Source organism: Microtus pennsylvanicus, chromosome 3, assembly GCF_037038515.1.
Source record: "Microtus pennsylvanicus isolate mMicPen1 chromosome 3, mMicPen1.hap1, whole genome shotgun sequence".
NCBI classification, from domain to species: domain Eukaryota; kingdom Metazoa; phylum Chordata; class Mammalia; order Rodentia; family Cricetidae; genus Microtus; species Microtus pennsylvanicus.
Window position 1 is genome coordinate 143,394,893 of NC_134581.1, and position 25,647 is coordinate 143,420,539.

Genomic DNA, 25,647 nt, shown 5'->3' on the forward strand with positions numbered 1-25,647 from the left:
TGAACCCCCATCATTTCAGGGTGCTTTTCATTTACCTAATGCATGAGAAGGAATACAGTGCTGACCAGAGGCCAACAACTGACCAAGAGGAATCAGGATCCAGCCCACTCCAAGGACCAGGATGCTCAGCAGTCTGTCAAGTGTCCCTGGGCCAAGGGGCTCCCTGAGAGTGGAGGCACTCACACGTCATTCACAGGAGGGCCACTGCTGGGAAGGTGCACTAGTGAGGCAGGCAGGGTTCTGTCTTTCTACTGGCTGACAAACAGCTTGCTGTGGTCTCTACCAATGCAACTAGGCTCCTTCCTGGCTCTACACAGCCTCTTCACACACTGCCATTTAAAACATCTATGAGCTAGTATAGAAAGAGACTCTGCGGCTTCTATTTATATATTTATATAGCCAGGATACGGAAATGCTGTTCTGGGGTAGAAACACACATCAGAGCAGAGCTTATACTACCTGACAAAGAAACTGCCCTGTTTTACCATCATTCTGTATAGCAAAATAGTATTTTCTGCTGAGGGTAAAGGCACACGCCTTTAATCCCAGCACTCAGGAGGCAGAGGTAGACAGATCTCTGTGAGTTCAAGGCCAGCCTGGTCCACAAAGTGAGTTCCAGGACAATCAAGGGTACACAGAGAAATTCTGTCTCAAAAGACAAAAATAAATTTAGATTTTCTTCAGGATGAGAAAGTTGCAATCTCTTTATCAATCCATCCTAATGCATCCTTCGACCCACTTTCCAGACTGCCTAACACATACTGCTGAGGAGGATAACAAAGAATCACACAATTACAATCTACAGTCACCATTCAGTCTGAAGAAATGTAGATCCTACAGAGCCACATCATGATCAGAAAAACAAAAACAGGGTACATGAGAACAGGAGGAGAGGAGAGGGTGTGACCAGGAGTATCTGCAAGGAAGATGGGCAGAGAGACAACAGCCAGACAGCCAGGAACAGGGGTGGGCACACACTGTGATCCCAGCTCTTACCAGGCGGAGGTAGGAGATCTAGGCCATACAGTAAGACCCCGACTCAACTAAAACCACCAAAAACAAAAACAAAAAACCTATTAAGACATAACAGGGGGCTGGAGAGATAGCTCAGTGGTTAAGAGCATTCATTGCCTGTTCTTCCAAAGGTCCTGAGTTCAATTCCCAGCAACCACATGGTGGCTCACAACCATCTGTAAAGAGGTCTGGCGCCCTCTTCTGGCCTTCAGGCATACAGACAGAATATTGTATACATAAATATTTAGCCGGGCGGTGGTGGCGCACGCCTTTAATCCCAGCACTTGGGAGGCAGAGGCAGGCGGATCTCTGTGAGTTCGAGACCAGCCTGGTCTACAAGAGCTAGTCCTAGGACTGGCTCCAAAACCACAGAGAAACCCTGTCTCGAAAAACCAAAAAAAAAAAAGACATAACAGTACAAAAAAGGATCAAGATTCAGACAGAGAAATACCATTCCTAGGGGTTGTGTTATCTCTTACATTTGCAAAGGAAAAGCACCTTAAAGGTGCAGGGAGGTGAACATTAACCAAGTTTTAGCTGGGAATGTAGGGCAGTGGCAGAGTCCTTGTCTACCATGGCAATGGCCTGGCACTGAAGAAGAACCAAAAATAAATATCAAAGCTGGGTTCAAAAGTAGTAATCCTGGTCCTCAGAAAACTATCTGGAATTATAGCTACCACATAAAAAAAAAAGCCGTTCTACAGAGCCCCGTCAAACATTAGGCCTTGTGGGGGACTTTTGCTAAATGGGATCACTGAGACATCTCTGGGACTATAAGTTAGGACTGAAACTTACCGTGGGACATGTACTTGGAGGTGATGGTTCTTCTGTACACACAGACAAGACAGACAGGGAAGGCATCTGGGAGGACGTCGTCAGGGTTGGCACCTCTGTGCCACTGTTCAAGTTCAAAGCGGAAAGCCCAAGAGTATGGTCCCCATTGAGCTCACTGGCACTGCTTTGGGTGGAAGGCTTCAGGAAATTCCGGGGTGTGCCACTTCGGAGGCAGGATGTGCTATGGAAAGTGCTTGCAAGCTTGACTGTCTTCTGATTGCTGTCATCAGAGTCAAGTTTGGGGAAGGAGAGAGATTTGATATTGCTTACTGTAGGGATAGGGGGGAGGGACACTTTGGAAGACAGCGACATCTTTTCACAGTTGCCCAACTGCGGTAAGGTTATAAAGCCATTGGGTTTATGAAGAGGCTTGAAATCTAAGGTTGCCTGCTCCAAGGAGGCCAAGACCTCCTCATCCTGTAACACAGAACCCGAGCCTCCTCTGGGTGAGTTACTGTCTAGTAACTGAGCCATTATGGGTCCAGTGGTTCCTACCAGAATGTTTCTCAGTTCTTCCTTCTCATCGATGGTTTTTAATTCCAGATTATCAAACGGGTCCTCTTCGCACTCAAAGTCAGCAGGATTGAAATCCGCTTTTGTGTGGGGTGGGCTGAGAACTTTCTGCTTTGTGGCACTACTGCTGACTCGAGTTGGAGTGAGGATGCTGTTGTGCTGTAAGCTGGCAAGGATGGGGTTAATCGGAGGCGGCATTGTGGCTGGATTATGAGTCTTGGAGAAGCTCATTTTGCTGTCACCCTCTGGGCCACTCTTAGAAGTCACTTTAGCTTCCGCATCCTCAGCCTTCCGCTCTGCTTCTCGCTGAGCTTCTTGGATTAGCTTAATATCTTCAGCCCACTCAATGGTTTTCTTTTCCAAGGAAAAGTCATACTGCAGGGATACAGCAGAGAGAGGAGGTGTGAGCCCAGGGGTTTCCCTGTGTAGCCCTGGTTGTCCTGGAACTCACTCTGTAGACCAGGCTGCCTTGAATTAATCCGAGTGCTGGATTAAAGGCGTGTGCCGCCACCACCATCCAGCAATTATCTTTAACTCTAGTCACAAGAGATCTAACACCTTTTCTGACCTCTGTAAGTAACAGGCATGTATGTGGTGCATCCACTCATATAGATTATCTATCCAGTATTCAAAACCACTTAAGATGCTTAGTGTCATTAGTAAAATGAAAATCAAAGCCACAAAATACAACTTCACACCCACAAATACATAATGAAAGAGGCAGTTACCACAGGCAGGTAAGACGGACACAATTGGAACACACCTCCAGTGCTAGTGTGAATAAAATGACACAGTGATTTGGAATATCATCTGGTAGTTCCTTTACACAGTTATAGGAAGGCCCAGTGATTCCACCTTTGTACATCCAGAAGAATGAGAAAGAAGGGGAAGCCTGCATGTAAACCTTCATAGCAATACATGTCAGGATAGTCAAAAATAGAAACTACCAGCATGTTTATCAACTGATGAATACACAAGTGTGGCATACCCACACAAGAGCAATACTACTCAGCCATAGCAACGTAACAGGGACGGAGAGGCTGCTTTTATTAAAATCACTGACTCTCTCCTTGGGTTTGAAGGTGTCTGATGAGGAACTAAAAGCAAGATAATTGTGAACTGGCCTTTTCTGAAGTGTTCTTTCACACTCACGTGGATTCCAGGAACAAAAAGTCTAATATATCAACACCTTTTCTAAAGGCTCAAAGTTCCCTGCCAGGCAGCAGCAACTTTTCCTTTCTTTTCTTTTTTGAGAAGAACTGAACATTTCAGTAAAGCTCTCTGGGCAGGAGAGAAAGAAGTGCTCAAAAGGAGTCACACTTTCTGTCTCGCAGCAACTTGTTTATCATTTTTCTGAATGTTCAACCAGACAAAATGTCTAGCTGTGCAAACCTCCAGCTTATACTGCAGACCAGGATAGTTATCAGCCTCCTGGGATAGACAGGCTTTATAACTAGACTGCTGGTATTTAGTCATTACCCTGAGAATACATTATGTTCATGTCTTTACCACCATTCATCTCTTCATTTGACCTTTCAGGATGAAGGAGCAGACCTGATTCACTGGGAGTCTCCAAATTGAGACCTCTGACCTAGGACTCCAAGTACAAAAACCTAAATTAAATGTGTCTGTCACAAAGACCACAGAGGGTTTCTTTTGGGGGCGGGAGGAATAAAATACTCTAAAAGTTTACACAACTGTGAATACTAAAAACTGACCAGGGGACTGGAGAGATGGCTTAGCAGTTAAGAGCACTGGCTGTTCTTCCAGAGTACCCTGTGTCAATTTCCAGCACCCACATAGCAGCTCACAACTGTCTGTAACTCCTGTTCCAGGGGACCTGACACCCATGGCAAAACACCAAAGCACACAAATTAAAATTAATTAAAAAAAAAAATCAGGTGGGGTGGTAGTGGCTACATCTTTAATCTCAGCACTTGGGAGACAGAGGCAGGTGGATCTCTGAGCCTGGTCAGAGAGATCAGTCAGCCTGGTCTACAGAGCTAGTTCCAAAACAGCCAGGGCTAGAAATCCTGAAATCCTGTCTCAAAAATAAATAAATAAATAAATAAAACCACTGAAGTATATAGCTTGAAAGAGTTCATTTCAAGGTATGTAAATCTTATCTCAATAAAGTTATTAAAACAAAGCAACTGAGAGTTGGACAGCACACCTTTAATCCCCGCACTCGGGAGGCAGAGGCAGGCGGATCTCTGTGAGTTTGAGGCCAGCCTGGTCTACAAGAGCTAGTTCCAGGACAGGCTCTAAAGCTACACAGAGAAACCCTGTCTTAAAAAACCAAAATAAAAACAAAGCAACTGAATTCTGCACACAGACTCTATAAGGCAAAATCCTTTTAAAGTGACATGCTGATGTTCTAATGAGTCCCCAGAAACAAAATTTCCTTTCCAACAAGGTGGAGTAAAGTTCTGTGAGCGGACTGTGCTCTTCTGGGTTTCTCACAATACCTCTAAGCTGTAAATACCTCTGAGGACACTGAGCTGACTCTCTCCTCAGTCCCCACAAGAGCACATCCCAAAGGCAGGCACTTATGAAGCAACACTCAGCTTTTTGGTGCCTTCAAAAAGTAATTTCATGGGCTGGAGAGATGGCTCAGAGGTTAAGAGCATTGCCTGCTCTTCCAAAGGTCCTGAGTTCAATTCCCAGCAACCACATGGTGGCTCACAACCACCTGTAATGAGGTCTGGTGCCCTCTTCTGGCCAGCAGGCATACACACAGAGTATTGTGTACATAATAAATAAATATAAAAAAAAAGTAAATTTCATGCATTTCTATATAACATAGCTCTCAAGAGGAGAGAGTTGAGAAAGAAACCCTGGAGAACATTTAGGCACAGTTCTGTACAGTCAGAGAGAGACTATTCCACCCAGAGACAACTCACAAGGAAAGCTAGGTATAGGAAAAATGCACAAAGTATATTCAACAAACTCTTGCTCGGAACATGAAGATGGTCGAATGTGCTCTGACAAAACCTGACGTCCCTATGTCTGATTTAATAATCATTGAATTATGAACTTTCAAAAATAATTTTAAAGACTTAAAATCATTACTCTAGAAATGATGTGAAAAACCTTGCAAGCAGCAGAGCCAACTGCTGCTCTAACAGCCTGGGTGAGAACTAAGTGTGAGCAGAACAAAAGAAACATTATCTGAAAGACAATGAGGACATCAACAAAGGAAAGAGGCAAGTGTCTGAAATGGGTAACTGGAATTTGCTTTGTGCAAATTCAGTGCAAGGAAAGCACTAAGACCCAATATATCACACACACACACACATATAATGAAATGGGCTAAACAAAATCTATGCATGTGTCAAACAATAAATGGAGGTCTGGGTACCACTGTAAACCAGGCATTAATAGGAACAACAAGAAAAAAATGAAAGGTGTAAGAACAGTTTATCCAAGTTTAGCAATGCACTAAACACTAAGTAAAATTCATGACTTACCTGCATCTCTCTGATAACCTGTAAGCAATCAGGCAAGGAGAAGCCAATAGGTAGACCAACTTTAGCTGGTGTTTTGAATTTGTCTCCTATTTTGAATGGGACATCATCAAGGTAACTGAAAGTCCCTATAATAATAATAATAATAAAGGAGAAAACATTAACAAATAACCTTAGTACTTATTTTGCTATAACTTAGGTAAACGTACATTTAGGCTCTCCTAAGACTTGAGTCCCTTCTCCAACAGCTTACCTGACTACTTGGTCTACTTCACTATCTTCACTAGGAGGGTTTGTTTTCAATTATACTCAATGTAAAATCCAAAGAACTTGTAGGGCCTGGCGCATGCCTTTAATCCCAGCACTCTGGAGGCAGAGGCAGGTGGGTCTCTGTGAGTTCAAGGCCAGGACAACCAGAGCTACAAAGAGAAAACCTGTCTCAAAAAAAATAAATAATAAAAAAAGATCCAAAGTACTCACAGTCGCCTAAAAAAGCCTCCTAGGATCTTTCTGTCCACATCTCCTAACTGTCCTTTGGATTACTGCCTGAGTCACAGGGACCTCTGCCTGAAATGATGTCAAGCTCAAACCTGCCCTAAAGTGTTCCATACCCGCTGTTCCTTTATCTGGAATGCTCTTCTCTTGGATTCACAACTCACTCCTTCATGACTTCAACTCTGCTCAAACGTTTCTGAACCAGGTTTAACTGCAGCACCCTACCTCACTATGTTGTCTGACTTGACCTCGCAGTATTTTTTTTCTTCTAACATACTACATAGCTGTTTTATTATACTTATTGTCTGTCTTGTCAAAGGAAACATAGGCTTCTTGTAGCCAAGTCAAGTCTTATTTGAAGGTGTAGTCTCAAATCATTTTGTTTGGGTTGTTCTGTTTTGTTTGGGAGACAAAATATTGGTACCTGACACGGATGGTCTTGAGTTCACAACCCAACCTTGTCCTCAAGTAGTTGGGATTACACTGTGTGCCACTATGCCACGTCTGTATTCTCAGAATCTACACCACTGTCTGATTGATACACATCCGTCTGAACTGATGAGACTCCTCACAATAGGTGTCTTTAAGAGTTCTCTACGAACTTTTTCTTGCCTTCTAGGGGGTGAGGGCATGGGTACCAGTGAAACAATCATTTTTTTAGCACAAAGAATAAAAGTATTATTACTTTCTAGAATAATATGGATTTCCCACCACACCCCCAGTACTAGAGAATCAAACCCATGACCATGGCTCAGATATGTGAAGCATTCAACTGCTGTGAAATATCACTTTAACTATGTAAAGGTGTGTTACCTTTGTCTATGATGTAGAACACTACTCTAACTGTGTAAAGGTGTGTGTTAAATTTGCTTATGGTGCATCTGTTTAATTATGTACAGATGTATTGCTTTTGTTCCACCCTGCCTGCCTAAGGCACCTGACTGGTCTAAACTGAAAGAGAGAGAGAGAGAGACAGACAGAGACAGAAAGAGAGAAAGAAGAAAGAAAGAAAGAAAGAAAGAAAGAAAGAAAGAAAGAAAGAAAGAAAGAAAAGAAAAGGAGAAGAAAAAAAGCTGAATGGCCAATAGCCTAGGCAGGAGAGGGATAGATGGGCCTGGTGGGGAGAGAGAATAAGCAGCAGGGCTAGAGAGATGGCTCGATGGTTAAGAGCACTGGCTACTTTTCCAGAGGTCTGTGAGGTCAAGGCAAGGCTGATCTACATAGTTCCAGGACATGCTATGTTTTGTACAACTTTGTTTTACTTAGGCTGTTCAGTATAAAAAAATAACAAAATACTAAAGCAATTTATATTTTCTGATGATCAAATCATAACTTAAACCATAATATTTAACGCTTCACTTACCATGAAAATCTGTACCCAACTTCTTAGAAGCCATTTAGAACCTAAAAAACAAGGAAAGATTTCTTGAGTACCATGTCTTGAGACTAAACAAGAAAACAAAGGCAAAAAAAAATCAAGACAGAAAACTAAGGACTCACAAAGTCTTTACTTCTCACTCCTGAAGTTCAAAAGAAAGCCCAATATAAGAGAAGCTAATTTGTTTGCCTTTTCTTTTCCTCCCACCCTCCCCCCCCTCTCTCTCTCGTGTGTGTGTGTGTGTGTGTGTGTGTGTGTGTGTGTGTGTGTGTGTGTGTGTGTGTGTGTGTGTGTGTGTGTGTGTGTAGATAGCCCTGGTTATTTAGGAACTACTTCTGTAGATCAGGCTGCCCTCAAAACCACAAAGATCTGCCTATCTCTGCCTCCTGAGTACTAGGATTAATGACATGCGCCACCAATGCCCAGCCTTATTATTTAAGATACACAGTGATGTGTAAGTAATCAAACATTTTACCTCAGCACAATAACAATGAATGAAGAAGAGCCCAATGACTGCTAGTCCACTAAGAACACCCGAACACTCAGGGGTGGGTTGGAGATCTCTTAGAGATTTAACAGTTATTAATTACACAGGGTACAACCCATGAAAATCTCAGTTATAAATTGACACAATACACAAAATGACCACTCATAAATTGCCAAAGATAGTAACTATGCAAGCACTAGACTACTGAAATCTATGTCCAGCCTTTGATGTTATGGTAATTTTGTTTGTTTTTGAGGTGAGATCTCACTGAACTAGTCTTGTACTATGTAATCCTAATAGTCTCAAGCTCTGTCTTCCTGCCTCTGACTGCAAATACTGAAAATGAGGTGAATACCACCATGCCCTATCAGAATACCCTTTTTCATTTTTACTTTAAAATCTGTATGTCTATATGCCACGTGTGTAGAGGTGCACACACATGCAGTGCACCAGGTTCCTGAAGCTTAACTACTGGAATGTGAGAGTCAGCTGAAGTGGATGCTGGGACCTAACTTGTTCTTAACCACAGAGTCATCTCTCCAGCCCCCAGATGCCTTCTGAAATAGCTGTAACAACACTTCACAAAACCTGAGTAAACACTGCTGAACCAACAAAATGACAATAGATCACCCGAAGCAGGAGTATCACAGATACTACATTTCAGACCCCAGCATCTGAAACAAGGCTGGGATCTGAGTTTCTCAGGAGGCAGAGGCAACAGGACTGAATTCAGAGAGGCAGTCTTGTCAGCAAGACTAAAAAGCAGCAGTCAACACACCAGAAATAAATGTGCTTCTACATGCTTCCTTTCCTTTTCTTTTTCTCTTAGGAAGGGGGTCACGAGGACCAGGTGCCATAACTTAATCCAAGGTCTTGCAATGCTAAGCAAGCATTCTACCCATGACCTACCTAAAATTTTAACTACTCTCTAATAGACTCCAAGGTCACCCACTAAGGGACAGGGTCACCTATGGAGAGATAGGGTCACCCACTGAGGGGCAAGGTTACCTACTGAGGCGCAGAGTCACCTACTAAGGCTAGTGACCCTGTCCTGTCCCTTGGTGCTATGCAATCATGTGGATCTGGAGGGCTCCCATAAACAAGCCAGTCACACATTCATACACATAGACAAAGCACTCATACACATTCTGTTTTGTGCACAGAAAAACCCTGTCTCAACGAGAGAGAGAGAGAGAGAGAGAGAGAGAGAGAGAGAGAGAGAGAGAGAGAGAGAAACAAAAGGTTCAGTGAACTACATCTTCTAGCACACCTGTAACCTCACACCCCTGAGGCTGAGGCAGGAAAATTCAAGTTCAACACACAGTTAATCTCAAAAACAAAACCAGCTGGGTGGTGGAGGCACACGCCTCTAACCCCAGCACTCAGGAGGCAGAGGCAGGTGGATCTCTGTGAGTTCAAGGCCAGCCTGGTCAACAAAGTGAGTTCTAGGACAGGTTCCAAAGCTACCCAGAAATACCCTGTCTCAAAAGCCAGGAAAACAAAAAACAAAAAAACCAAGTGGATTGATGACTGAGCTCTTAGATTTTCAGGTGTATACACGTAGAGGTCTGCACCTATCTTAAAAAGAAAAAAGATACAGCTTAAACCAATGAATAAATAAACAAATAAAGATAAAACAGATATAGAAAACTAAAAGAACACCAAAGACATTGTTGGTTTTTCAAGACAGGGTTTCTCTGTGGCTTTGAAGCCTGTCCTGGAACTAGCGCTTGTAGACCAGGCTGGCCTCGAACTCACAGAGATCCGCCTGCCTCTGCCTCCCGAGTGCTGGGATTAATGGTATGCACCACTACCGCCCAGCAATAGAAAATGGCACTGTAGGTACACTTGGAAACTTGGATAAAATAAATAATTCAGAATATATTATATCAGCCGGGCGATGGTGGCGCACGCCTTTAATCCCAGCACTCGGGAGGCAGAGGCAGGTGGATCTCTGTGAGTTCGAGACCAGCCTGGTCTACAGAGCGAGTTCCAGGACAGGCTCCAAAGCTACAGAGAAACCCTGTCTCGAAAAACCAAAAAAAAAAAAAAAAAAAAAAAATCATACAGAATATATTATATCAAAGCTCAACTCAAAATCAAAATAGGAAAAAAGGTAAGTTTCTTATTTCTTTTTAACAAAGTATGTGTAATGTTTTGAAACATAAGCTATCACACCCAAAAGACTTAGTACAAAACACAACTTTTCTGTTCTTCCAGCAGTTTTCAAAGGCTGCGACTGGGAGCACACATCTTTAATTCCAGTAGTGGCAGGCAGATCAAAGCCAGTGAAGACCACAGTAAGCCCTTGCCTCAAAAGCATTAAATTAGGGGCTGGAGGGATGGCTCAGCAGTTAAGAGCACTGACTGCTCTTTCTTCCAGAGGAGCTGGGTTCAAGTCCCAGCAGCTCACAACTGCATGTAACTATTGTTCCAGGGAATCTGACACCCTCACGTAGATATGAATGTGGACAAAAACATCAATGCACTTAAAATAAAATTAAATAAAATCTTTTTAAGAAATTAAAAAACTTGAATGCTACCTTACAATTTGTTATTTCTTTTTGATTAATTTTAATAGAACTTAAATACAGGAACCCATATGTGACTAGCTGGCAAACTGCCATGTCATTGTCATCTTATAAAGACAGAAAATCAATCTACTGACAGTGTTCATACTAACAGCTCATTTGGTAACAAAAAGATACTTAGAAATAGGAAAACAATATCAGTAAATGGGCAAAAGCAGAACTTGAGGGGAAGCTTTTTCTTAAATTTTTTTTAAAAAAAGAACTATCTTTTTTTATTTTACATACCAACATGAGTCCCCACTCCCTCCCCTCCTCCTATTTCCTCTGCCTTCTCTCCCCTCCCCCCATTTACTCCTCATCAGAGAGGGTAACGCACATTGCTTTAGGGAAGGTCCAAGGCCCTCCCTACTATATCCAGGCTGATCAATGTATCATCCAAAGAGAATGGGTTCCCAAAAAGCCAGTACAAGAAGTAGGGATAAATCCTGGTGCAACTGCCAGCAGCCCCACAGTCTGCCCCAGCCATTCAATTGTCACTCACATTCAGAGGGTCTAGTATGGTCCTATGCTGGTTCCTTCCCTGTCTGGCTAGAGTTAATGAGCTCCCATTAGCTCAGGTATTTGCCTTTCTGGGAAAGTGGTTTGGTTTGGTTTTTACAGTACAGGACTCAAATCTGCCTTCACATGCTAGGCAAGCACTCTGCTACCCAGCAACACTCCCAGCCCAAAAGCATGACTACATTGTACTTCTGCTTAACTCCAGACCAACCTAGCCTTTCTAACCAGTTCTGATTTATCTAAGGACATTTTGCTACACTATCCCAGTCAAATTAATCAGAAGCAATCTAAGATATTTTTCTAAATTTAATTATGTCAATACATCAAAACTGTCTTCCTGAATACTTTAAATATATACTTAAAATTATGTACCTAAATTTTCTGCACCCTAAAAATGGGTCTATATTGCTATATTCAAGATACTTTTTATTTTGAAAACAAAGCAAAAACAGCTTGGAGACACACTCCTTTAATCCCAGCACTCAGGAGGCAGAGACAGGTGGATCTCTATGAACTGGGCCAGTAAAAACCTTAGCTATCCTTGAACTAGCTCTGTAGACCAGGCTGGCCTCAAACTCACGGACATCAGCCTGCCTCTGCCTCCCAAGTGCTGGGATTAAAGGTGTGTGTGTGCCACCACAGATCAACTCTAACAACTTTTAAAGGAAGTTTGCTATCTTAACTGAACTACTAATCTAAAGCCCTGTTGCATGCCTCCATTCCAAACACTTAACTGGGTACCAACTGAAACTTCAGTTCACAAGCAACTATGTCCCTCCGCCAAAAATTCACAAAATCTGGTCTTCAACACCCGTATCAAAGAATTTCAGGAGCACACCTGTAGGAGGAAGAAATGGAAGCAGGGAATTCAGTTCAAGCTCATCCTTAGCTACCCATAACTTCAAGGGCCAACTTAGTCTACAAATATATTTTTAAGAAGAAAACAGGCCAGGCATGCCTTTAATCCCAGCACTTGAGAGACAGAGACAGGGGAATCTCTGTGAGTTTGAGGCCAGCCTGGTCTACAAGTTCCAGGACAGACTCTAAAGCTAAAGAGAAACCCTGTCTCAAAAAATAAATAAATAAATAAATAAATAAATAAGTAATAAATAAATAAATAAATACCAAAGCTAAAGAGAAACCCTGTCTCAAAAAAAAAAAAAAAAAGGAAAGGAAAGGAGTCAAGCATAGGGACACAAGCCTTTAACCTAAGCACTAGGGAGGGAAAGACAGGCAGATCTCTTGAGTTAATGGCCAACCTGGGATACATAGACCTGCTGTGGGATGCCTTTCTGTACACTATGAGTATGTTACTCTCACTGATTGATAAATAAAGCTGCTTTGGCCTATGGCAAGTCAGGATAGAGCCAGGTGGGAAACCCAAGCAGAGATAGAGGTGAAGGGTGGAATCAAGAGAGACACCAGCCAGCCATGGAGGAAGCAAGACATGAAGAAAATGAGATAACACCATGGTCATATAACAATACACAGATTAATAAAAATGGGTTAATTTACATATAAACACTAATTAGTAATAAGCCTGAGCCATCGGCCAAACATTTATTATTAATATTATGCCTCTGAATGGTTATTTGGGAACTGGCAGATGAGAGAGAAACCTCCAGTTACAGAGACACTGTCTCAAAACAAACAAAGAGAGAGGTGAGATGGCTCAGTGACTAAAATGCTATGCAAAAATGAGGACTCAAGTTCGGACGCCCAGCACCTATGCAGAAAACTGCACAAGGGGTTGAAGACATGGTTAAGAACACTTACTGCTCTTCCAGAATACTGAAATTTGGTTCCTAACCCACATAACTACCTGTAACTCCAGGATACCTGAAACTCTCTTCTAGATTCTTTTTTTTTTTTTTTGGTTTTTTGTTTTTTTTTTTTTCGAGACAGGGTTTCTCTGTGGCTTTGGAGCCTGTCCTGGAACTAGCTCTTGTAGACCAGACTGGTCTCGAACTCACAGAGATCCTCCTGCCTCTGCCTTCCAAGTGCTGGGATTAAAGGCGTGTGCCACAACCGCGCAGCACTCTTCTAGATTCTTCAGGCACCCATACACTCACATGGATGGATATACTCATACACATAAATAATATAATTTTTAAAAATTAATGAAAGAAAGCCTAGAGATGGTGTCTCACACTTATAAGCCCACAGTGGACAGAGACTGGATGATCTTTAGGGCTTGCTGACTAGCCAGGCTAGCAGAAGTACCATGAGCCTGATTCAGTGAGACCTTGTCTCAAAAACAAAACCAAAGTAGAGAATAAAAACACCCAATGTCATCCTCCTCTGACCTATACACACAACTGAGTACACCACATTCACAAACACACACAAAATGGGAAGAAAAAAATCTAAGTATGTGATTCATAAAGAAAAGGAAATGACAAAATTTCAAGAGGACAGACAACTCTGAAATAAAGGGATGGGATAGGAAAGAATCAGGTGAATGAACGGCACACCAGGGCTCTAAGAGTCCAAGGAGTATCATCTGTGTAATTTAAATGCTTCAAATGAAATACCTGTTTTATACAAAGTATACTAGAAACCTAGCTCTTTTAGCCACCTAATATTCTGCCAAAAATTGATAGTACTAGATCAGGTTAACAGACTGAACAGCTACCAACTATAATGACAATCTCCAAACCATACTACCACTCCCACACACAGCCTCTAGTTACCCAACTGAAGTGTTCCAGTAAAACAGAAAGTCATCAATACAAGCCTGATAAAGAAACACTTTAAAAGTCCTAACCCTATTCTCTGGAGAAATGGCTAATTAAGGTTTTGTTTTGTTTTTGTTTTTTGTTTTGTTTTTTTTTTTTTTTTGATTTTCGAGACAGGGTTTCTCTGTAGCTTTTGGTTCCTGTCCTGGAACTAGCTCTTGTAGACCAGGCTGGTTTCGAACTCACAGATATCCGCCTGCCTCTGCCTCCCGAGTGCTGGGATTAAAGGCGTGCGCCACCACCGCCCGGCCCGGCCTAAGGTTTTTGACTCTGAAAAGCATTCCCCGTGGCCAGTCTGCAGGTCTCAGAAAGCAGTACAGAACATTTAACCCGAAGCGAAGCGTAAAGTAAGCGCACTGAGGCACACACCGAGGTTGTAACAGCTAACACTTACCTCAGCTCTACCTATTTTTTCCAAAAACAGATAAATCAAAAGTGAAGTCCATTCTCCAAAACACCTGACAGTTTCCCAAGGTTTTTTTTCTTTTTCCTATTTATTTATTTGTTTGTTTGTTTGTTTTTGGTCTTTGTGAGATAGGGTTTTACTTTGTTGCTCTGGCTGTTCTGGAACTCACTCTGTAAACCAGACTGGTCTTGAACTTGGAGAACAGGCCTCTGCCACTCAAATGCTGGGATTGATTACCCCAATCCAAAACTCAGATTGCAGAGTACATCTGCAATTCCATCCAATCACAAAGCCCAAGCTCAGCCACTCTGGACCTGAACAGCCAGCAATCCCACTAAACTTTAGAACACTGTTTGCCAATAGCCCTATTCAGAGATTGCAGCCAAATAACCCCACCCAACATTATAGGATATAACATGCAGCTCACATTATTCCAGACCCCCGTTTACAGCCAGTTCAGCTATGAAGTAGAACTAAAGCATAGCCCAATCTGCTCGCAGACAATTGCCGCACCCCGCTTACAGTTCTTCGTATCACAAAATTCAGTCAGTAGCATCTCCCGAGCAAGGGCCCAGCCAGAAGCCCTACTCAATCTCAAAACAGACAGCATTTTGGTTCCAACAAATCCCAGCATCAAGCTGTTGAAAATGCATATATAATAAAAAATATATAATGTATACTTATATATTTTATATGTATATGTTTATATCTATAAATTTCATATATATATGACCCTCCAACCTGTGCACCACCTCCAGAATTCAAGGTCAAAGAAAGGACTCAACTCTCAGAAGCTGTTTTCTAACTTCCACACATACACACGCACCATTGCATATGTATACCCAAACGCAAGCATGCATACACGCATACACACACACACACACACACACACATCATGCACGCACTCACAATAAATAAGTAAAATATGTGGGTGGCTTAACATCTTTTTTCCAAAACATGGTCTCACTATGTAGTTTTGGACGGACTCAAACTCACAGAGATCCGCCCTTGCTGCCTCCCAAGTGCTGGGATTAAAGGCATGCAAAACTATGCCCCATATACATCTTTTCAAGCATACAATTAAGCAAAAATAAATAAGAGCAGATATGTCATGTTTTTCTGTTGGCTTAATGGCTGCAGATGAATCTACTGATATTTTAATTATCGTCTGCAGCCCCCACAGCCCCCCCCATCAGTGCCCCACCCCAAGGCCTGGTGGGGCTTCCAATCCCACCAGCCCCAGCCCAAGTGGCCAGTGGGGTACTGACTGAGGGGTCATTGAGCAGCAGACGATAGTTAAAATATCAGTAGATTACCCAGGAGGTGGCCCAGAACTCGGGAGGAACTCTGTGAGTTCAAGGCCAGCCTGGTCTACAGAGCGAATTCCAGAACAGGCTCCAAAGCTACAGAGAAACCCTGTCTCAAAAAAACAAAACAAAACAAAAAAAACAAACAAAAATCAGATTAATGTGTAGCCACTAAGCCAACAGAAAAATATTATTTGGCCCCCATGTTGGGCACCATATATAGTTGAAGTTTCCTCACAAATAATGACATGGTGACTTATTAATTATGAAAGCTCAGCCTTAACTTAGGCTTGTTCCTCCTTCTAGTTCTTATAACTTTAATTAACCTGCTTTTATTAATCTATATTTTATCATGTGGCTTTTTACCTTTCATTCTGTATGTCTGACTCCCTCTGTGTCTTGCTGGTGTCTCCTTGGTTCCTTAATTATCTCCTATTTCCTCTCTCTACCTGGAAGTCCCGCCTATATCTCCTGTCTTGCTATTGGCCATCATCTCTTTGTTAAGCCAATCATAGCACAATACCTTCATACAGTGTAGAAATCTCCCACAACAGGTATCGTGGCACATGCCTTCAATACCAGTACTCAGGAGGCAGAACAGGATATTACTAATTATGAAGGCAGCCTGGTCTATAAATACTGAAACACTGCCTCCAAAAGGGTGTGAGGAAGGAATGATGGTCACACTTCACAGTGAACAGGCAGACACATGATGCACATATATACATGCAGGCAAAACACTCATACACATAAAATAAAAAATAAATCTTAAAATAAATATATATGTAAGAGGAGGCTGAAGAGATGGCTCTGCAGTTAAAGAGATCTTGATGTTCTTGGAAGAGGACCTGATTTGGTTCCAAGCACCCACACATGGTGGCTTACAACAATCTGTAACTCCAGTTCCAGGGCATCCAAAACCCTCTTTCAGCCTCAATGAGCACAGCACACAGGTGGTACACAAACATATAGCCAATCCCTTGTACACATATAATTAAAAAATAAATCTCAAAAAAAATCTGGAGGTAAAGAACAAATACCTGAAATGAAGAAGAAACAGCTTCAACAGAAATCTCCATCAAACAAAAGAATACACAAAATAGATTATACAAAAATATCCAAACAGCTGGGCAGTGGGGGAGCAAACCTTTAATCATGGTAGCAGAGGCAGGAAGTCTACAGAGCAAGTTCCAGGACAGCCAATGCCACAGAGAAACCCTGTCTTAAAAAGAACAAAAACAAATATATGTATGATACATATATATATATATATATATATAATGCATACATATATTTAAACAAATAGGTGTGATGGTGGGATTCTGCCTCAATACTTAGAAGCCTGAGGCAGGAGAGCTATAGTGAGTTCAAGACCAGCCTGGGCTACATCCATATCAAGTAGCAAGCCAGCCAGAATATACATAAACAAGACCAGGTCAAAAAAAAATGGATTAGAATTAAAATGCTTCTGTCCAACAAGGCAGGCAAAGCCATGTAGATCATGAATGCATCCCAACAGGGTATTAAAGGAGGCTGAGGTCCGGTCACTGAAGCAGCAACAAACAACAACGTATCCAGTTAAAGGTAGCTGAAACTCAAATTAGCATTCAGATTACCAGCTGTTTTGTTGCTCTCTTCTGATTTACCCACCCCTTTCTTTCTTCAGAATTTATTTCCATTAGTTCTAATTATGTGTATGTGTTTATGTGTACAAGTTGGGTCCCTGGGAGTTGAAGTTATAGGTAGTTGTGAACCACCCAATGTGGGTATTGGAAACTGAACTTGGATCCTCAACAGCAGTGTCTGTTCTTAGCTGCTAAGCCATCTCTCCAGTCCCTGCTTTTTCTTCTCAGATAGTCTCACTACGAACCCTGACTGGCCTAGAACTTGCAGTACACAATCGGCTGTAAGGAGCAGTCATTTCTCCTAATTCTGCCTCCCATGTACTGTAGGCTTGTGTCACCTCACTCAGGGAGCTGGTTGGTTTTTGTCACCTTAATACAAACTCCAGTCATTTGGGAAAGGGCCCTCAGTTGAGGAGTGCCCTCCATCAGATGGGCCTGTTGGCAGGTCTGTGCAGCATTTTCTTGATGTGGTAGCGCCTACAGGACAGCACCACCCCTGGGCAGGGGTCCTGGGAAAGCAGGCTGAACTAGACATGGAAAGAAAGCCAGTAAGCAATATTCCTCCGTAGTTTCTGCTTTGGTTCCTGCCTCAAGTTTCCGCCCTGGCTTCCCTCAGTAATGACCTGTGACCTGTGAGCTGTAAGATGAAATTCTTTCCTTCCCAGGCTGCTTTTGGTCAGTTTCATCACAGCGACAAGAGAAGCATCTAGTTCAACCAGCTGTAACCATTTTCTCAGTGTGCTTTTTACTGCTAACTCTGAGGCTGTGCGCTATAGGAAAGACAGCAGGACATGGTAATGAGCACGTCTAGTCCCAGCTACTAGGAACGCAGAAGAAGGGAGAAGCATTTGAGCCATGGGTCCAAGACCACCCTAAGCAACAAAATAAAGCACTTTTTAAAAAAGAGGTAAAAGTAACTCAAGGCTGAAAAGTCCAAACAGCTTCCGTGAAGACCTCATTGTGATAGCAGCACCTGCCATCTCACAGTGAGACAGAAAAGCAACAGATGAAGAGAGGCCAATTCTGCTGGGGGTTTGTTGGTTGTTTTTTCGAGACAGGGTTTCTCTGTAGCTTTGGAACCTCTGCTGGAACTCGCTCTGCAGGCCAGGTTAGCCTCGAACTCACAGAGATTCATCTGCGTGTGCTATCATTATTTGTAAGTATGTGTCCACACACAGGTATGTGCACATGATGCAGATGCCCGCAGAGCCTAGACACCCATCGCCTGGAGCTGCAGGTAAACACAACTGTGAGACTCCAGAGTGTGAGTGCTGAGAACCACACGCAGTCCGCTGAAGAGAGCAAAAGCTCTTATCTAGGAGCCATCCCCCTTTGCTCTTGCTCTTTGTTTGTTTTTTTTTTTTTTTTTTTTTGGTTTTTCGAGACAGGGTTTCTCTGTGGCTTTGGAGCCTGTCCTGAAACTAGCTCTGTAGACCAGGCTGGTCTCGAACTCACAGTGCTCTTGCTCTTTTATGATCAGAAACTTTCCGGCACTAACTGGCATTCCATGGGAAGTATTTCATTGCCTCCAAGGACAACACGTCCAATGTCCTAGTTTCTACTACTAAGCTCCACTTTTTTTTTTTTTTTTTTTTTTTTTTTACTTCTAGGTTTCTTCCCTTTTTTAATTTTGAGACAGGATCTCATTCTGTATCCCTGGTTGACCTGAAAGTTGATATATTACAGATCAAGATGAATTCATAGAGATTCACCTGCCTCTCTGCCTCCTGAGTGTTTTTTTTTCCCCCTTTCTTCTTCCACTCCCCACCCACAATCTTCAGAGACAAGTCCAGTCTGGCCCCAAATTAACTATGTAACCACAGATGACTGGTCCTCCTGCCTCCACTTCCAAAATGCTGGGATTACAGGCGTGCATCACCATGTCCAGCTTATCCCACGCTGAGGACCAAACCCAGGGCTGTGCGTATACCACACAAGCACTCTGCCAACTAAGCTACATTCTGCAGACTCAAAAGGCCAGGATGAGGATGCAGCTTAGTGAGTAGAGTGCTCACCTGGAGAGCATGAGGCCGGGGGACCTGATTTGTCTACTGACCTCCTGCGGGCACCAGGCACACACACGGTGCACATTCCATACATGGGCACTCACTCACACAAATAAAATAATAATTAAAAAAAAAAACAAGCCAAATGGTGGTGGTGCATGCCTTTAATTCCAGTACTCAGGAGATAGAGGCAGGCAGATCTCTGAGTTTGAGGCCAGCACAATCTACAGAGATAGTCCCAAGCCATCTGGGGCTACACAGAGAAACCCGGGCTCAAAAAAAAAAAAGTTATAAAAGACAGAAAAGCTCATTTCATTAAAATGAGTTTTAGCAAGATGTGGGACTGCACACGTAGTCCCAGCACTTGGGAGGCAGAGAAGAGTACACTGGCTAAAGTTCAGGCCAGTCAAAGCTATGTAACCAGACCCTGTCTCAAAACTAAGGCTGGCAAGATGACTCAGCAGTTGTCACCAAGCCTGATGACCAGAGTTCAAACCCCAGGGTCCACAAGGTGGAATAAACCAACTCCCATAACTCATCCTCTTACCTCCAAACATGTGCCTGGTCATATAATTTTCAAAAAAATCAACAACATTAAAAAAAAAATCATGGGCTACTCTCACCAGAAGGCATAAACAGATTAAAAAATGACAGTCATAAAATATAGGAAGATATTCATAAGTCATACATTAAAAAATTAATTAAGAGGCGGAGCGGTGGTGGCGCAAACCTTTAATCCCAGCACTTGGGAGCAGAGCAGATCTCTGAGTTCAAGGCCAACCTGGTCTACAGAGTTCCAGGACAGGCTCCAAAACTACAAAGAAACCCTGTCATAAAAAAACCAAAAAAAAAAAAATGCTGAATGTGTGGTGTTTTACACCTGTGACTCCCAACCTGAGAAACGAAGGCAGAAGGATTAGGAATTCTAGGTCAGTCAGGGCTACATCAAGACCCTCTACCAAAAAAATAACCAGAATAAAGAAAGAAATCTAACTCAACCAGGAAGAGAAACAACCCAAAATAATGACAAAAAATTAAATATACAAACTTCCCAGAAGTACAAATTGCCAACAAATACATGAAAACAAGTCCAACTTTAGAAAATACCAATTTAAAAATCACACAACAGATACCATTTTAAACCCCCTCCCCAAATCATTAAACAGTTTAAGTTTCCCAATCTCAAGTGCCAAAGAGGAAAATGAAGCAACAAAACACATACTGGCAGCCTCTTGACTCAGTCATCACAAGATTCTACCAGGAGCCAGTGCAGTGACTCAGATGCTGCAAGTGTTTAGTAAGCATCAGTAACTGCTATTGAGCAAAGCATGGTGGCACAAGCTGCCATCCCAGAAGCTGAGGCAGAAGAAGTCTGAGGACAGCCTGGTCTACATAGGGCGTTCCAGGCCAGCCAGGGTTACACAGAAACTGATTAAGAACCAATATAGATACCAGAATGTGTGTACCTGGTGGTGGTGGTGCACGCCTTTAATCCCAGTCTGCAAGACAGAGACGGGTGAATCTCTGTGAGTTCAAGGCCAGTCTGGACAGCCAGGGCAGCCAGGGCTACAGAGAAACCTCGTCTCAAAAAAAAAAAAAAAAACAACTTAATATAACAGAAAAAAATATATCAGTGCCTATACTCAGAAATATTGATATATTTACAATGCTGAAAATATTCAAAAGAACTTGTATCATCAGTTAAACTTCAGGAACCCTAAGCTTTTTGGGGCAGTAGGAGAGGTAAAGTCTCACTATGTAGTTCAAGTGGGTCCTGTACGACTCAGAAGTGCTGGGATGACAGGAACATGACACCACTCCTGATAGATTTTAAATACAATAGTCAAAAGGTAAAAGAGGAACCCACACCTGACAACCTAAGTTTGATTCCTGGAACCCACAAGAGGGGAAGGAAAGAACCAATTCCTGCAGGTTGTTCTGACTGTCCTGGAACTCGCAACTCACTCTGTAAACCAGGCTGGACCTCAAACTCAGAGATCCACCTGCCTTGGCCTCCCTCCCTGAGTGCTAAATTAAAGGTGTGCGCAACCACCACCAGGACATGGTCATTTAATTTTAAAAACTAAAAATAGGCAGGGCTGGGCGGTGGTGGTAAACACCTTTAATTCCAGCACTTGGGGTGACAAAGGCAGATCTGGTTTGCAAGAGCTAGTTCCAGGACAGCTAGGACTGTTACACAGAGAAACCATGTCTCAAAAAAAAAAAAAAAAAAGGAAAAAGCCAAAGACACAGATGACATTTGTCAAAGAAATGTGCACTGACAATCACTGACAATGTCTATCTACTGTATCTTACTAGGATACTGTTTTCCCAAATCAAAAGGAAAAATAAAGCCAGCCAAGTGTGGTACTGACAAATGTCTTTCATCCTCAAACTCTCTCAGCAGAAGGAGGAGGATCTCCATTCTTTAAGCCAGAATGGTTTGCAGGGTTCTAGGTCAGCCAGAGTTACATACTAATGCATATTAAGAGAGTATCAAAAGAGGGGTGTTGGAGAGAGAGCGCAGAGGTCAAGAGAGAACACTACCTCCTCTTCCAAAGACCCAAATTCAAGTTCCAGCACCCACACAGAACCTTAGAACTGTGAAATTCCAGTTCCAGAACACACTCTTCTGTGCAGACATACATACAGGAAAGACTCCCATACACATACACACATAAATAAACTAAAAAAAAAAAAAGATTAAAAAAGGAAACAAAAACAGACACATGTCACAATTAAGTAAAAAGTTTTGAATACTAAAAAAAAAAGTTTAAAAGAATTCAGCAGGGCAGTGGTACTGCACTCAGGAGAGGCAGGCTCATCTCTGTGAGTTCGAGGCCAGCCTGGCTTACAAAGTGAGTTTCAGGGCAGGCAAGACAACACAGAGAAACCCTATCTCAGAAAAAAAAAAAGTAAAAATTCAGGGAGTTTTTATTTTTACATACTTCAATCTTTGTAAATTAATACTTTTTTCTCCATGAGGCCGTTGGTTATTTACCTGCTATGCAGTGACAGGGACATTTACTAGAGAACTACTAATTCCTCGGTTCCATAACTATGACTCACTGATGAAACACACAGTAGGTTTTCAGTAACAGAATGAATAGAATGAATCAGAAACAAAAACTCAATCTATAAAACTTCACTTACGATACCTAAGGCAATCTTTTTCTTATTGACTTTAGACATTTTGTGGCTTAAGATAATGCGGAAACTTTCAGTTTAACTAGGCTGGGATACTAACTAGGAAGAAAAATGTTTATAAACCCAGAGATCATGCCTTTGATCCCAGCACTCGGGAGGCAGAAGCAGGTGGATCCTCTGTGTGTTCGAGGGCAGTCTGTTCTACAGAAAGAGTTCCAGGACACCAGGGATATACACAAAAACCCTGCTTGGGGGAGGAGGGGAGGGGGCGTGGGTGGGTAATGTTTTAGACTGGGTGTGATGGCAGGTGGAAAAATAAAAATTTTGTAGATTTACTTATTTTATTTGTATGAGTGTTTTGCCTTCATGCTGTATGTACGCACCATACTCCTGCCTAGTGGTCATGGAGGTCAGAAAAGGTTTCATAGCTATCCCCTGGAACTGGAGTTATGGATGAATGTGAGCCACCATGTAGGGTCAAGAGCCAAAATCAGGTCCTCTGCATGAATAAGTGCTCTGGATTGTTCAGACCCTAAAAAGAACTATTTATCAATGAAAATGTAATACCTTGCTTTATCATCAAATCTGAAAAAATTCAACAGAGAAGCATCCACCATATTTATTAAAACAACTACAACTGAAGAAACAGATAAAGCGCTAAGAATGAGAATTAGAACATTATATATAATACACGACAAATTTTGGGTTACAACACGCTATGATGTCTAAAAAGTATCAAAATCTTACTCTAGTTCAACACAAAAAATTTTAAGTCTCAAGTCAGAAAACAATTACATGAGGTCAAGGACCGCTGGTAAAAAAGCAAATGCTTGGCTTCAAAAGACAGACTTGGGGTTGTTTATGAGACCCAGGTGGGTAACCCAGGTATTTCCACCCAGGAAAAAAAAAAGAGGAAACTCTAGGGAAGATATAGCTAGAGAAGACCAGACAATGCCAAAGATTCCACCCAAAAGCATTCACCCTGGTCTGATCTCTTTTTCTCCCTCATCTCATCGCCCAATTAACTAAATGCTCACCATTCCACGCTCGCCCTCAACTCCCCAGCACTCTTTCTTTCCTATACCTGGGTTCCGCTCCTCGACCTGCTCTAGCTCCCACTGAGCTCCCACTGGAGCGGCAGAGAGGTCTACTGCGTCCGTCTCCTAGGAGAGAATTAGTCCCCTTAATCCCAACTCATTTGCCCGCACCCCGTCTGCCGTCTGCCCCCCGCCCCTTCAACTCCGGTCCCGTCACTCTGACCCTTCGCCCAGAATCCGCCCTAGACGTCGGTCGCCGTCCGGCTCTTTCTCCTTCCCTCCCCGGTACTCCAGCTCCTTTCATCCTGCGGGGCCCCCAGGCACCGGGTCCCCAGCTTCCCCCCCCCCCCCCCCACGGTCGCCGGGTACCGGCCCCTTCCCCCAACTCCGCCCCTCTCCCCCTCCCCCAGAGACAGGCCCCCTCACCTGAATGCCGCTGCCGTCCAGAAAGCTGAAAGGTGCTGGCTCCGCCCGGCCTCCCGGGCTCAGTCCCCGCCTGGCTCCCGCTGTCCCTAGGGAGAGCGAACAACCCCCATTCCAACTCTGTCCGCCCCGGGCCAGACCGTCACCGTAGCCACCGCCAGTACCACCGCCGCCATGTTGAAGGCCTACTTCCCTCCTCCTTCCAGCCGTTGCTCCGCCCCTTTAGGCGTCTGACATCATGGCGTTGAGCCCCACCCGCCCGGACCAATGGGAGGAGCCGACAGTGACGTAACTAAATCCCTCTTCTGGAGTTGAAGGATTCCTGCAACCCTGAGCTTTGATTGTGAAATGACAACCCTGCTGACCCAGGGAAGAAAGGAGGGGACACTGAGAGGTTAAGACTCAGGGTTAGAGACAGGGCCAAAGCGAGAACCCTAGAGACTTGAATCGCGAGGGCACACCCAAAGGCTTAGCCGTGAATCCTTGGAAATTAGAAAAATCTCTAAGATTCCCGGACCGGTTTCACCCCTGTCAGGTCTCACTTTCTGCATTTATTCCTGGGCTTTGTTGTTTTTCAGACAGGGCCTTAGGTATCCCAGACCCACGTTTATATACAAATTGTCTAAACAGTAACTCTAAATGTCTCCTCAGTTTTAACATCCAGTACATTCAAACCAGAAATGCAGTCCCACAGCCTTCACTGCTTTCTTGATCATTGGAGAAATTAGAGCATAAAGAGTTAACTCTTGGCTGGGCAGCGGTGACGCACGCCTTTAATGCCAGCACTGGTCTTGAACTCACAGAGATCTGCCTGCCTCTGCCTGCTGTGTGTTGGAACAAAAGATATGCACCACCTGCCAAAGCTATCCAAAAAAAAATCTAAGAGAAGGAAGGGAGGGAAGGAGAGAGTGAGAAAAGGAAAGAAGAGAGAACATAGTGGTTTGAAAGGAAATGGTCCCCATGGGCCCATAGGGAGTAGCACTATTAGGAGTTATGGTCTTGGAGTAGGTGTAGCCTTGTTAAAGGAAGTGTGTCACCAGGGCCAGGCTTTGAGGTCTCAGAAGCTCAAGCCAGGACCAGTGTGTTTCTGTCTTCCTGCTTCCTGGGGATTCAGATGTAGAACTCTCAGCTCCTCCAGCACCATGTCTTCCTGCATGCCTGCATGCTTCCTGTTATGATGATAATGAATGAAACCTCTGAACTGTCAGCCACCACCCTCACAAGGACATACAGATGGTATTTACATCTTTGCTCCTATCACATGTTTCCTTCTGGTTTCCAAGATGGTGTTATTAGATCTAAAAGCTTCCTTGCCCCAAGATAGTGAAATACACAACTTGCCCCAAATACTACAAATACATGGGCAACTGAATGCTATGCCAGGACAGCAAAGTATGAGCCCAGTGTTTGGAGTTGGCAGTGGAGTCTTACCGTTCCTCCCTCTCCCTCTGTCTTAGAGTTCTATTGCTGTGGAGAGACACCAGGACCACACTCAGTCATATTTCATCTTTTTTTAAATTTATCTATTATTTTAATTTCATTTTACTTTCCAACCACAGTTCTACCTGACCCTCCTCACTTCCCTCCCCCCAGCCCACCTCCCACCGGGAAAGGGCTCCCATAAAAAGTCAACAAAGTCATGGCACATTAGGTTGGGGGTAGGACCAAGCCCCTCCCTACT

The 25,647-nt window shown here is 43.2% G+C and overlaps 1 protein-coding gene across 2 annotated transcripts in view; it reads right to left on the reverse strand.

The window, feature by feature from the left end:
• The window catches only part of Ubap1 (ubiquitin associated protein 1), a 29,817-nt gene extending 5,630 nt beyond the window's left edge, over window positions 1-24,187 (reverse strand). Inside the window, exons 1-5 of one of the 2 annotated variants that reach the window (XM_075967484.1) lie at window positions 23,970-24,187; window positions 23,591-23,669; window positions 7,687-7,727; window positions 5,832-5,956; window positions 1,810-2,736 (exon numbers count right to left, since the gene is read on the reverse strand). In XM_075967484.1, coding sequence (XP_075823599.1) covers window positions 1,810-2,736; window positions 5,832-5,956; window positions 7,687-7,720 — 1,086 coding nt within the window. In that variant the 5' untranslated portion in view covers window positions 7,721-7,727; window positions 23,591-23,669; window positions 23,970-24,187. The remainder of the gene's footprint in view (window positions 1-1,809; window positions 2,737-5,831; window positions 5,957-7,686; window positions 7,728-23,590; window positions 23,670-23,969) is intronic. The other variant, XM_075967483.1, reaches the window with a different exon arrangement.
• Window positions 24,188-25,647: the final 1,460 nt, after the last annotated feature.